We start from the raw sequence: 14,924 nt of genomic DNA, 5'->3' as shown, positions 1-14,924 counted from the left end.
GATTGGATAGTTTTGTATCTTGTCAGCCAGGGAGCAACCTCGCGCGTGCAATCTGTCCGTATCCCCGGGAAAAAGGCTGGAGACGCCGCAGCACATGCACACACGCTGGCTGTAAACGCCTCTCGCTCTCTCTCCCTCTCTCGCTCTCTCTCCCTCTCTCTCTCTCCCTCTCTCTCTCTCCCTCGCTCTCTCTCCGCTCCGAGACTCCGCTCTCTCGTCTTCCGCGATTCTCCGACCGGCCCGGCTCACTCTGCCTCTGTTTACCCTGCCAGCTAAATGGAGTTTGTCAGGTTTGTCAATATGATTGATTCTCTAATTCTTTCTGCTTCTGTTTTTTTTTTTTCCTGTGCTTTTCTTTATATAAAAAGACAACTTAGACAATTTAATTTGTCCTGGGAGAGAAAGAAAAGCACTGGCTTTTTGTACATGTTGTTCAGTGTGTAATTTGAGCTTTTTTATCTCGGGTTATGAAAGGATTGGGATGGCACATCACTTGTAGTTTTAAAATGTTTGGGGGTTTTTTTGTCCTCGTTGTTTGCTGTCCAGTGCAGTGAGTTCTGTACCAGCTGTTGTGTCGCTGCTTAACAAACCACTGGTTTAGTGCTGACAGTAGCTTAACAGGTCAGATTTAACAGCGAACAGTGAGAATTTCTGACCTTTGTTCCTTAAATTGCTCAGACTGACTCTGAATACGTCGTACGTTAGTGCGCCCTGCACGCGTGACGTGTTGTGGCTCCACGCGCGAGTGAACGCTGGTGTTAAGTGAGAAAGGCATGAGGTGAAAAGGTCTTTACGACCTCTAATCTTCTGCGTTCAGGCAGAGGGAGGGATAACGTTTAGATTTTACACCCCCTGCTTGCCTCTGTGTTGTGAATGTGACCAGGCCAAGGGCAGTAGGTGGGGGCACTGACCTGTGGGGCAAAGTTGGAGGACCCGGCACAAACTTTTCCTTATCTTTCTCACATACAGACTGAAACGCTTGCACAGGTTCCTGGAATTTCGCTGTTTAAGTTTTCAAGATGCAAAAGGCCCTTGAGTCACCTTTGGCTTTTATCAATAACACTCACCCCTAATTTTACGGACAGCATGTGCTTACTGTCATCTCATACGTGTGATCACGAGCTGCTGAAGCTGCCGGCTGCGGATTTCGTGCTTTTTTAGACTCTGTTGTAATTGTTTGGGCTGGCAGTGCTGTGCTGGCTTTGGACATGTGGGCAGGGAGAGAAAAAAGAGAAGGAGTACGTATGTGAAGGTAATGATGTGACGTGTGGAAACTATAGGCTAAACACGGCGCAGTCTGGAGGCTAATACTCTACAGCTGTGCCCCACGCTTTAGGGCGAGAGAGGGAGAGAGAGAGAGAGATGATTGGGCTGACGCTTTGTAATCAGAGTTGATTTATTGTTCATTAGGAGTGCATTAGAGGCCGCCCTGACCGGGGCCAGCCTGCATTTGTGCTGCAGCCCCGTCAAGGCCCCGACGCTGCCAGCACCTGTCATTTCTGCAGCATGACACACACTCAAACATGTATTAGTAGAGAGAAGAGCAGCGTGGGAGGGTGCGAGTGAGAGAGAACGAAAGCGAAAAAAAGTGTGTATTTGTGTTAAAGAGAAGAAAAGTAGAAGATTGTGTGAGAGAGAGCAATTAAGAGTGTGTGCGTGCGAAAGAGTTTGTTTTCACACTTTTTCTGGTTTAATCTGTAACGGCGGGACGAACAAAATGGTCCCGACTCTGTAAAGTGCTTTTTACAAAAGAGCAGGACTGTTTTTTTATTATTGTGGTTAAAGCTAGGCGTAGAAAATTTACATTACATATAGATACTTATAACACATGTATGACATTATTATTATTACATGTAGGTATATACATATATGTATTGCATATATTCAGAACTGTACATTGGAAACAGTGCAATAGTAGTGTGTATTACTGAATATATTGTGTGTGTGTGTGTGTGTGTGTGTGTGTGTGTGTGTGTGTGTGTATATTTTTTTTTTTTTCTTAAATATGTATTTTTTGTATTTGAGTACTACAAGGGGGCTACACACCTAAGATTTTCGCTCACCTTCGCACCTGCATAATGTGATGTGATGTGATTTGATATGGGACATACAACATATATGTATTTACATGAATATGACACATAAGGCACATATTGTTAAAACACGTATTTATTGGTATGGTCCAATATACATGATCCTAAATTACTCTGGATAAAATGTCTTTACCTGCATTAAGTTAAGAATATTTTTGCCTGTGTGTGTGTGTGTGTGTGTGTGTGTGTGTGTGTGTGTGTGTGTGTGTGTGTGTTACACACTTACATATTATACATATATGGGAACATTCGTGTTCTGCTAAACTGAAAGAATGTAGGCAGAAGTTTGTGTGCGTTCCTGTACTGCGTCTCAAAGTCATCGTCACTTCATTGGTGAAGGCTTTGTAGAATGATGAGAATAGTTTGGTAGTGACACATACAGTCGTGCCAGCTGTTCCCTTCTGTTTCCTCACACTGAGGAGAAAAAAAGATAAAGTCTGAGAGCAATTGTTTCTCCAGGTTTAAGATTCCCCCCCCCCCACCCGACCCCCCCTCCCCACCCCCCAATCTTCTCCCAGGATGCTCCCCAGGTGAGAGAACCCTCTGCACAAGCACTATCATGACAAATTGTTCCACGAGACGATCTCACGATATGCAGCAGAAGATTTTCAGCACTGCTTCGGCCCAGACGGCTTTTGTTTATTTGTTTCTTCGCGAACTTTGCAGCTGCTAGGGAACAGTTTTCAGTAAACGAATGTAGTCATCTCTGATTTTTATCTTTCACTACATGCAGTAAATTCCATGTTGGCCAGATGTGCATGTCAGATCTGTCTCCCCACGTCCCCCCCACCCCACGTCCCCCCACCCCCCGACAGCAGTATCTGCCCTCCTCTTATCGGTATTAATTGGATTCGCACTTCTGGAAAAAAAAAACAAAAAAAAAAAAAAACAAATAGTAAAAACACAAGCATAAATCAAGCTGCAGCTAAAACAGCGTCTGGCGTCATGGAAACGTGGATTAGCGTGGCTCTCCATCGCCTGGAATGGAAACTATCCGCTCGGGGGATGCGGCGACCATTGTCTCAGAGTAAATTCTGCGTTTGGGAGGGGGGTGTGAGTGGGATTTGTAAGGCGTGTGATCTTAATTAAATCTCGGCTGATGCCAGTTAGCGCGTCTGAAAGCACGTGTGGCGTTGCATAACCTCGCTGAGTTGGTAAACCATAAATCATATCAAACACAGCTGTGGAGGGGGTGCAGAAAAGAGTGAATAGTGGGTGAATGGTGAGACTCTGCTTGGCATGAGTGAAAGGCTGGGGGGGGGGGGGTGTCAGGTACAGGGTTTGGGGAATGCTGCACAACAAGGAAATGGGGAAAACATAGTTTGGTTTTAATATCCTTGTTCTCACTTACTGTATGTGGTCTGGCAGGTAGAACCATCCCGAGTGATTCCGAATGACACGGCAGTAATGACAGACAGATTATGACTGACAGATACCAGCGCGCTGTGAAGATGTTCGATCAGTTGGAGTGAAGAGCTGAGAGTCTGTAAGGCTGACACACCTAATAGAGGACTGTCGGGCATCTGCAGTATCTGTGCCCAGTAAGGTATCACTTGTATTTGTGTGGAGAGAAGGCCCCACAGCCCTCCGTGAGCGTCCGAGCCCAGCGTGGGGCACCTGTAGCAGGCGGAGGTGGCCGACGAGCAGGCCGCGCTGAGTGGAGCCGCTGTGTTTGTGTTAGTATGTAATTCCCTCTCTCCGCTCTTCCCCATCGGGTGTTTATTTTCCAGACAGAAAGAATGAGCCGTCCGGCTCTGCCCAAAAACCTGTTTGTTTGTGTTTTTAAAAGTGAATTAAAAGGCAATCGGGACGTTCTGTTTGTACAGTTGCGCTCCCAGAGCCCGGTCGCTAAATGGGAAGGGGAGTAATGCGTCTTTGATTATCCTGTTGATGCTGACTTACTCACTGTTTTCTCTCCCTCTCTCACTTTCTCTCTCTCTGTATTGCTTTCAGTCTCTTATTCTCTCCCGCACTGATATAAATTTGACGTGGAGCACTTAAGTGATGTAATATGTTTTTCGTTTGTTTGTTTGTTTTTTGCACTAAGACTCAATGATAATTATTATTACCATTACATTATTATTATTATTATTATTGTTGTTGTTGTCATCATTATTATTATTTTACAATGTTATAACAATAACACTGTTATAATTATGTTAATGACATTACTTCTATTATCAGTACACTCTTAGTAAAAACGCTTCTTTGACTCATAATGATAGTGGAACCCATTTTGGTGCTATCTAGAATGATGCTTAAAAGGATCTTTATATGATCTTTAAAGAACCATATATAGCTGGTAAAACCATTGCATTGAAATAGCTCTTTAGGTATTCAAGGTTCTACAGAGAAGACAAAGACCTTTGCTAAAGAACCCTTGAAGACCCATTTAGGAGAGTAGTAATAGTAGCATTAATAATGGTATTAAAATGATAACAGCGATATTGCCATTATTATTATCATTATTATTGCCATTATTAACTGCTATTATCGTCCGTAGTATTGTTATTGTTACTGATATGGTTTTATTACCATATGATCAATATATCCGCCCTCGGCAAAGCTGGAATTACTCTTCGTGGTGTGTTTCTTTTTTCTTTTATCTTTGTGTCGTTTATTAAGATGTGAGAGAGTGATGTAAACGAGTCACTCCAGTCTTGGCGGTGGTTAATGACCCCGGCGCGCTCGGCCGCGGCGCGAGGCAGAGTGTGAAATCCTCGTTTCCGCTCTGCGGCTCCAGCAGCTCCCTGTGGCCGAGTGACCGTTAGCATCAGCGTCGTGGACAAAGGTAGAGCGAGCGGCTCTTCAAACACGGCCCAGGCTCTTCTGATTTCTTAAGGGCTTCTTCTGTTGCGCTCTGCCATTCCGTTTGATGTCCTGACAAAACAAGATGACACCGGGGAGCATTAAAATTTGATATATTTTTCTTCTCTTCGCACTCTCTCCCTCTTTTTTTCTCTCTCTCTCTCCCTCTTTTTTTCTCTCTCTCTCTCCCTCTCTCTCTCAACCTGCTTCAGTGTTTCTCTACGGCCGTTTCAACTTCTTCAGATGGTTCTTATTGAAGTCGTACCCACTTTTTTTCCCACCATTCATCTTAATTGCCCCTGCCACCAAGAGAGTCAGTCTCTCCCTCTCTTTCTGTACCTCTGTGCGGTCGCGTGTGCGTTTTTACGCACATATGCGAGACCTTTTGCTCTTTTGGGCGAGGGTGTTCTTCATTAAGACAGTATCAGTGAGTCTGATGGATGTCAGATGTTTCCTCATTAGGCTCGTGTTTGCACTGCTAGAGTGTCCTTTTAACCAAAAGCAGTGACTCCAGCTGATTGCCTCTATAGCCTCTACTTTTAAGCTCAATGTTTAGCTTCAATGGGCTTCTGTTTGCACTGGATATGACATTTGTAGAGATTACAGGCCAAATATGAGATGAACTGCCTGCTCAAATCTTTGTATTTGACATTGGACACTTGTAAAAATGCTGAGATTTTATATGCGAATATGCTGGATTCTTAAAATCATTTCAAATGAAACCGTTTTGGGTCTTGCATTGCCGGGAGTGTGTGTATGTTTGTCGGGTTGATTCAGTGGCCAGCGTGCAAGATACAACTAGTAAATTGCCTACAGTGAAGCAGCAGCTGTGGGAGATCTTTTTTCGGGGGCAGCAGCATGTGTGTGCACGTACATATGTGTTGTTTTATGTACGGCACACACCTGGCCGATGCCACTCCCTTCAGAAATTCATAAATGTCAGCAATCTCTGGCATCCACACACTCCCCTCTTCGCTTTAACTTCCCCTGCTCTCTCTCTCTCTCTCTCTCTCTCTCTCTCTCTCTCTCTTAGACAAACAGGTTCTGCTGTTTAACGTCCTGTTGACAGCTGAAATAATCACAAACGATCAGGAACGGCCTGAATTTGAAATAGACCTGCGTTTTCCAACTCGTCGCAATTAAAATAGCCACGTATTACCATTCACAAGGTTTCTTTTACAGTCCTCCTCTGCGCACAGAGAGAAATGGGGTTTCTGAATGGAAAACAGCCTCTCCGTCTCTCTCTCACAGCGAAGTGGCTCTGTAGCGGTGACCGGGGCGATATTTTTCAGTTTAAGTGCCCCTCCCCGGCTCCCTGTCTTAAGCAGATTCTGGTTCGCTCAGTGGAGGATTAAACGCTAGTAGTTAGCATGATCAATAGGTTAAGAAGAGTACAATCCCTCTCCCAGCTAATGACCTCACTGGTAATGGGTAATAAAGCGGGGGCTGTAATAGCCTCTCGCTAGGGCTCAGGGTGTGGAGCAGTAGTTACCGGCTCCACACATACGCACACACTCACGCTGGAGACTGGGAGGTGTGAAAGCTGGTGTCAGTGTGTGTGGAAGGTGTAAAAATAAAGAAATTAATTAGGGATCGCAATTTACTTTACAAATGTGACTGTCGCGCACCGCACGGTGTTATTTTTGCACCATTTGATTTAACCAAAGTGTTTGAAACAGTAATATTTAACAGACCAGCTAAAAAGCCCTCGATTAAGCAGCCCGGTTCCATAATGCAGCAGTAAATGCTGTAGATATTGTATAGAAGTGATTAATCTGAGTGATGAAAATAAATCCACGTCACATAACAGGAATTCTACGCTACAGTTAAACAAACAGGGCGCTTTTCCTCAACGCTGCGGCGCCGGTCTCATCAGGAGCCGCTCAAACAGCCCACCTCTCTCTCTCTCTCTCTCTCTCTCTCTCTCTCTTTCTCTCTGCTCTCGTCCGCCTCCCCGACCTTCAAAATAGTTCATCAAAATTAGTGATGCCGAGCAGTAAGGACATGAGCGCATAATGACTGGGAAATGAGGAAGTCGGGGGGCGCGGGCTATGCAAATCGCACGACAAGCCATGTGAAAAAGTCAGGACGGACCGCATATTAAGACGTAGCAGCGCCAGGCCGATTAAAACTGAGCCCTCCGACTCCCTGCGTGTTGCGGAGGGGGGCTGGGAACGTCCTCACATGTGTTTTTCTGTTTCAACACATATGCCCTTTAACCATGTTCGCGTGTTATGTTGGCTGTCAGAGCCACACTGTGTTTATGGGTCGGGCCAAGCTTCTTGTTTGACACCTTTGCCCTTTGTAGCGCTGCCGATGTGCAAGGCATTCATTAAAGGTGGTTTGTTTTTGTTTTACTCTTTAAAGCAGGCCAAATTAGGCCATATGTATGCAGGTGGCCGTCAAAGAACGGACCCAAAAAAAAAAAAACGCCCCTTTTGGGCGCTGGAGCTCCAGTGGCTTCAATTACATGGCTGAAAATTCAAAGGAGTGTCATATGCTGTGATACACAAATACAGCTGGGGTAAGACTGGTGAAGGCTGTCAGCCTAAAACTGGCCCATCATACATACATACATACATACGATACAACATACAATGCACATGCAACACACACCGCTGCTGTCGGAACAAAACCTCGTATCTCTGAAAAGGTAACTTCACAGGAAGAGGAAAAATGTTCGGAATTTTTAATGGAAGTAAATGGATAAATATGTTTTTCCAGGTCATTTTGGACCATTTTTGTTGTCCGTTCATCATGAAATTTTTAAACATCATAAAGGGCAACTGGCCATTTCAAATTACGGCAAAGAATGGAAAAACAGCAAAAATGGACATACAATTTAATATTTAAATACAATTTAATATTGCATGTTCAGTTTATACTGAGAAAAAAAAAGGCAGAAAACATATATTTAACAAAAATTGACACAGAAACCTGAATAACTAAATATAATAATGCTTTTTTTCAGTATTTAGTGTGTCAGTTCTTTGTCTTTATTATAGCCCGGGGTTGCCGTAATGGCAAAATTATTATATCATGATATTTCAAGACATTTTCATGATACATGATATGCATTGCGATATTTAGTTTTTATGAGATTTAATAAGTTGGAACAGACAAAATGCAGTTCCACATAAAAAATACTACAATAACTCCAGTGATTTCACTGTTTTACAAACTGCACTAAATCCATTTAAACAGGCCTAATTATGCTCAGTTTGCAATGAAAGGTGTAGTTACCGAGTGTTTACTTACTGATGATCTACTCAATATGCCCAGAAAAACGTATTGTGACATAATTTACAGCAGTAATGATAAAATATTGTCATATTGCCCACCTTTAATTACAGCATCTGCAGACAAACCTCCAAAGTTCAGTCCTGGAAGTTGTTTGCACTTGATGCTTCTCACAATCCGAGTCATTTGGACACATTTTTGACTCATTTGTCCATAAAAACTTCACATCTCAGATGTCTCGTGTCTTACTGCAGTCTATTCCGTTTTCTCAGCGAGGTTCTTCTTGATCAGCTCCACGTCCTTTCAGACCCACAGCGCTGAGTGGTCTTCTCTCAGTGGAAGGATGGACAGAAACCCCTGTGGATGTTTTCAGATCTGAAGCAGCTTGATCTTCTCCTCTCTCTCAGAGATCCAAGCTTTCAGTGCTGTTTATCTGATGGGGGCAGTTTTGGGGTCGACCAGGTCTTCCAGGTGGTTGTTAGGAGGAACATGTTCTCTGTAGCTTAATCATTTTTTGAAGTCCTGCTTTGGAAACTCCTCTTCCTTATTATCCCTCGTCTTTCTCCTTTGTTATGCCATGGATCATCTCATAGCTAATCTCCTCAGGAATATCTCCTGAAATTAATAACTTAAAGGCTGTTTTGACTGGAAATGAAATAAATGAAGGTTTTGTCTGAATCCTGCGTCATGGTGTCCGGCGTGAGACGCTCTCAAGTTCATCTCTGTTGTCGTTTGTCACCAAAAAAGGGAACATTTTAACAGCATCGCACACAAACACGCTGATTCCACTGAGCCTCTCATGCAATTAAGGGTCGCCGTCAGCTGTGTATGAGCACCCTCTCCACGCCGCGTACACTCACACCTCTCTATCGGCGCTGTTGTTCTGAAAGAGGGCATGTTTGTTTGTGCATTCCACAGTTGTTGTTGACAACATCTTAATTAAAAAAGCACTCTGCCAAGGCCCACACTGAAGTCTAATTGACAGTGCGTTTTGGTATGTATTTGTTTATTTATTCGTTTAGTTTCATTTTAGTTTTTTTTCCTCACTTCATGTCCCTCTCATGTAGCGATTGTGATATTGCGGTGTGACTGGATTCTCCTAACAGCCGAAAGAAAAAGATAAACAGTGGAAAACAAACGCAAAACACATTCAGGCGAGCACAATGAAGAGAAGAGCAGTACTCCAGGCTAATGGCTAGTGGCCTTGGATTTAGAGAGGGGCACACTGCTGATTGGGACAGGGGGCTTGTTGAAAGTCTCTCTATGTCTGTGTGCACTTTTTATTGTTTCTCTCATCCAAGCACATCTTTGATTGCTTGCAGGAGGAGTTCTGTCAGCACAGAACGTATGTTTGTCTGTTACTGTATACAGTACTGTGCAAAAGTCAGAGACCACTCTTCGTTGGTTTCATTTCCAGTACAAGTTATTCATGTTTCAGTCTCAGGAGAAAGAAAAAGAAAACGACTAATACGAATATAATATCCACTTTGTCGTTATTGAGAGTGTCACTCTTTACCCTTATGTTCCAGCTTCCATTCTTTTCAGGAGACTCACTTTCAGTTCCTCAGAGAATCTGCAGACACGCCTCCAGAGTTCAGTCTTAGAAGCTGGTTGCAGTTTTTTCAGAGTCCTTATAATCCCAAACAGTGATATTGAGGTCTGGACTCTGAGGTGGTCAGTCCATCGTTCAGCTTCTTTGTTTGATGCGTCCGTCTCCTTTTCTCAGTGAGGTTCTTCTTGATCAGCTACACGTCCTTTCAGACCCACAGCGCCGAGTGGTCTTCTCACAGTGGAAGGATGGACAGAAACCCCTGTGGATGTTTTCAGATCTGAAGCAGCTTGATCTTCTCCTCTCAGAGATCAAAGCTTTCAGTGCTGTTTTTCTGATGGGGGCAGTTTTGGTGTCTCCCAGGTCTTCCAGGTGGTTGTTAGGAGCCACATTTTCTCTGTAGCTTTTAATCATTTAATTCGCCCCCGTGTGCAAGTGGATTTTTTTTTTTTAACAACTGGCCTCTTCAGAAATAACTTCTGAAAAAAATGTATAACTTGTTCTTAATGGTTGTGTATAGTATAGTATACATAATACTGCACTGTGTTCTTAATCCATGCTAATCGATTGTTTCTGTGCTGCAGATGCCTGTGTCAGTGGCTATGATGACACCGCAGGTGATAACTCCTCAGCAGATGCAGCAGATTCTCCAGCAACAAGTCCTGAGCCCTCAACAGCTCCAGCTCCTACTGCAGCAGCAACAGGCCCTCATGTTACAGCAGGTACACACACACACATTTGTATTACTGTCTTTGTGAGCACTTACATTGAATATAATGTACTTGCTGTAGCCAAGAAATACTACAATGCTACCTCTGCACCGAATCCCAGTCCCATCCGTAACCTTAGTAACCAAAAAGGCCGTTTTGTTGGTCTTTTTTAAAAATAGGTTGCATTTGTGGGGACAACGGCATGTTTTGTGTGAGGACCAGCAAAATTTTTTATTATGAAGAATGGGTTTTTATTTTATTATGGCGTCAAATTCAACTGCATTGCTCCAAAGTTTGTAAATAACCATCTATAACTCAAATAACCATATCACACTTATAGCAAGCTGTGCAACAACATGAATACAGTCATCATTTTTCTTCATTCACATTTTGCCCCGAATATCGCGAGAGCTTCGTTTTGCGAACCCAGTGTCCAGAATCGGATGTGGGCCATTAAAGCCTTATTTATCATTATTATTAGCACCTATAAAATACTAAATACCAAAACCTCATAAAGGGTTAAATATAGAAACGCACGCACACAAACTTGTTCTGCAACAGCATCGTATTACAGCAAGTACATATACACACGCTGCTTTTATAAAGCAGCATTGCAACTGTGCAGCTTAAGCCAAAAGTCAGGATGGTACAGTAGGGATTTCCCTTACCTCTCTGTCGAGGTCCTGACATTCAACTTAAATTATCTGGCTGACTGAGAAATCATGCTTTATGAACTTCCCCCCTAATTTTACAGTGTGTAAAAGAAGTTTCAGCTTTTCGAAATGAACAAAAAGGCAACCACAGTTAACCTGTTTTATGATGGCGGTTAACAACTTCCTCTGTTTACCCAGCTTTACATAATCAAGCTTAGTCCTTCCACATTTATTACATAATCACCTTATTGCAGTTTTTTGAGCTGCAGTTATTTTCTTATCGCTTTCACGGTAATGTATTTATGTCACAACAGACAACGTGGGATGTTTGTGTTTTTAGTTGTGGCATATTAATGTAAATAATGGAAAGCTTGCTAGACATGTTTATTGAGACCTCATAGGTCTTAAAAAATCAACAACAACAGTTCTAACGTTTTACTGGTGCAATAGCACCTTTAGGGGGAGACAGTGAGTCTGTGTCTGACTTATACCACATATACACACTCAGAGCCACATTTACACACTCAGAGCCACATATACACACTCACAGCCACATATACGCTCTCGGAGCCACATATACACACTCAGAGCCACATATACACACTCAGAGCCACATATACGCTCTCGGAGCCACATATACACACTCAGAGCCACATATACACACTCAGAGCCACATATACGCACTCAGAGCCACACATACGCACTCAGAGCCACTCGGAGCCACATATACGCACTCAGAGCCACACATACGCACTCAGAGCCACATATACACACTCAGAGCCACATATACACACTCACAGCCACATATACGCTCTCGGAGCCACATATACACACTCAGAGCCACATATACACACTCAGAGCCACATATACACACTCAGAGCCACACATACGCACTCAGAGCCACTCGGAGCCACATATACGCACTCAGAGCCACACATACGCACTCAGAGCCACATATACACACTCAGAGCCACACATACGCACTCAGAGCCACTCGGAGCCACATATACACACTCAGAGCCACATATACACACTCAGAGCCACATATACGCACTCAGAGCCACACATACGCACTCAGAGCCACTCGGAGCCACATATACGCACTCAGAGCCACACATACGCACTCAGAGCCACTCGGAGCCACATATACACACTCAGAGCCACATATACACACTCGGAGCCACATATACACACTCAGAGCCACTCGGAGCCACATATACACACTCAGAGCCACATATACACACTCAGAGCCACATATACGCACTCAGAGCCACACATACGCACTCAGAGCCACACATACGCACTCGGAGCCACATATACGCACTCGGAGCCACATATACGCACTCGGAGCCACACACACACTCAGAGCCACACATACACACTCAGAGCCACATATACGCACTCAGAGCCACATATACACACTCAGAGCCACATATACACACTCAGAGTCACACATACACACTCAGAGCCACATATACACACTCGGAGCCACATATACACACTCAGAGTCACATATACACACTCAGAGCCACACATACACACTCAGAGCCACATATACACACTCAGAGCCACTCGGAGCCACATATACGCACTCGGAGCCACATATACACACTCAGAGCCACACATACACACTCAGAGCCACATATACACACTCGGAGCCACATATACACACTCAGAGCCACACATACACACTCAGAGCCACATATACACACTCGGAGCCACATATACACACTCAGAGCCACATATACGCACGTACGTTCCTTCTTTTCTCCGAATAGCCTGAGGTGCTGCACATTCTGAATGAGTCTCGCCTGGAGCTGCTTCAACGCTGCATGTTTGCCAATGACGCACACTTTCAGAACACGCTGAAATTCACCACAACTACGACTGAACGGTGTCTTTCATTACTGACGAATCACATCAGCGACGACCGTGGTGCTAAAGTGTCTTTGTGTCTACAGCAGCAACTCCAGGACTTCTATAAGAAGCAGCAGGAACAGCTCCATCTCCAACTCTTCCAGCAACATGGCAGCAAACAGCAGAGCAAAGAGGTATGTGTGCTGACACATCCATAGTCTCTTAATTACTCTCTTCACCTCTGGAGCACTTAGAAGCGAGCAAAATGATTGTGTTTATTGTTACCATGATAAATCTCATCACCGTATCATCAGTCGGACATCAGCAGACAGATAAAAGTTTCCACTCAGGCCACCGAGCCGAAGAATTAAGAGCTTCTGGCCAGAATTTAGAAATATGACTATCATATATCATATTTATATATCATATAAATGTGCTTCAGCACCAAAAAGGTTTGAAAAAAGAAATATTAATTCAAAACTCGGCATCCGTAAGAACGCTGGTCATCACATTGGCTGTTGCAGTGGATACAGTTAATGATTTCCAGCAAGACATTTGTATTTTTTGACAAAATATTACCTGTAAGTACCTGTAATAAGTACCTGTTGCCCTTTACATTGGGCGTACATTTTATAATGAACAGACCAAAGGAAATGACCCAAAATTGCACGGAGAAAATTCTGGTTCCATTGACGTTAAATGTAAAGTAGGTTTTTTCCTTCTCCTGTAAAGCCACCATTCGGGAGATATGAGGTTTTGTTCCAACAACAGCGATTTGTTAAAACAACATTACATTAATAAGATAATTGCAGTCGTGTTAGCCACTACATTGGTTCCAGTTGGTGAAATCTGGCAGAATTTGATATGATGCAGTTCTATCCCACCAAACAGGCCGTGGATCTCGCACAGTGAGGAGAAGTGGTGTTTTGTTATTGATAGAGGATAATTGTGAATGACTAAAATTGAAACTGCTCTAGTGGTTTGTTAAAGGGGGAAAACCCCAAAAAATCTCCAAGGCAAGTGGGATCTAGGGCAACAACACAGGAGGTGATGTCAACCATCATCACGACTTAAAGAGCACTGGCCAACTGCAATGCAGCTGAATACGAACCATCAAAACTGAATATAGAAACTAAATAGAGTGATTTTTATTGTGTAAGTATTGTGCGATGTGCCCATTGCAGCACCTGTATCCTGAACGTTTACAGAACCAGTGGCGTTACTCAGCTCCCGGTAGAAAGGCCTTCTCACATATCTCTCATTGAGCTTTGATAGCTTTCTCCTCTTGAGGAAAACAGTTGCGTTCTCATCTTTCTTTTCCTTCCTTTGACAAAAATATGCATATGCTCCTGTGGAAGGCACAGTTGTCAAATACTTCTCCTTGGAAGAAGCAGCTAATAAGACAGAGAGAGAGAGAGAGAAAGAAAGGAAGAGATGCAGAAATGTATAGCATATAATTCGAAGAGGCTACCAGGATAATTAACATGGAAATGGCAGAAGGAGAGGAGGCATGTAATTGTGAGATATCAGCTTGCTCTCTCTTTCTCTTTCCATCCTTCTCAGCACCCCCCCCCTCCTTTTCTGTTCTAGTTTGAGCCTGGTCTCATTTACAGTGGCTGTGTGTTAATGACTGGCGGATGCAGGCATTGCTCCGGACAAAAGAACTGATTATTGCTCGGTCAGAAGCAGTTCAAAGACAATCAGGGAATTTCAGACTTTCACTTTTTCCCCTCGGAGAGTCACATTCACTCTCGGAGTGTATAAATTAAACCCAATGTAAAACACACATGCTCGGGCGCGTGCACACGCTCATGCACGCCGACTTCAAAGTCCCCTGGCTTGCTAATTAATGAACTAGGGGCTTCAGTTTGGACAAGTTGCGGAGCCTCGCTTCCATAAATCAACGTGACAGCGCTGTTCCTCTCCTCTCTGATAGAAGTTGTCACTCTCTCACTCCCTCCCTCTCCATTTCTAGTGTCAGATGGATAGGGCGGCGGAGAGGGAGGGGTGAAAC

The 14,924-nt window shown here is 43.7% G+C and overlaps 1 protein-coding gene across 6 annotated transcripts in view; it reads left to right on the top strand.

Annotated features, from left to right (window-relative positions):
- foxp1b (forkhead box P1b) overlaps positions 1-14,924 on the top strand; it is a 310,010-nt gene that overhangs the window by 241,091 nt on the left and 53,995 nt on the right. For 4 of the 6 annotated variants that reach the window (XM_037534963.1, XM_037534962.1, XM_017691912.2 and 1 more), the window contains 2 exons: positions 10,275-10,412; positions 13,015-13,104. In XM_037534963.1, coding sequence (XP_037390860.1) covers positions 10,275-10,412; positions 13,015-13,104 — 228 coding nt within the window. Of the gene's footprint in view, positions 1-48; positions 291-10,274; positions 10,413-13,014; positions 13,105-14,924 lie in introns of those variants that run through there. The other 2 variants (XM_037534965.1, XM_037534964.1) reach the window with 2 other exon arrangements.

This window comes from Pygocentrus nattereri, chromosome 26 (assembly GCF_015220715.1).
Source record: "Pygocentrus nattereri isolate fPygNat1 chromosome 26, fPygNat1.pri, whole genome shotgun sequence".
In the NCBI taxonomy this organism is placed as follows: Eukaryota; Metazoa; Chordata; class Actinopteri; order Characiformes; family Serrasalmidae; genus Pygocentrus; species Pygocentrus nattereri.
The sequence above is the reverse complement of the archived record's forward strand: the minus strand, read 5'-3'. Positions and strand labels throughout refer to the sequence as shown.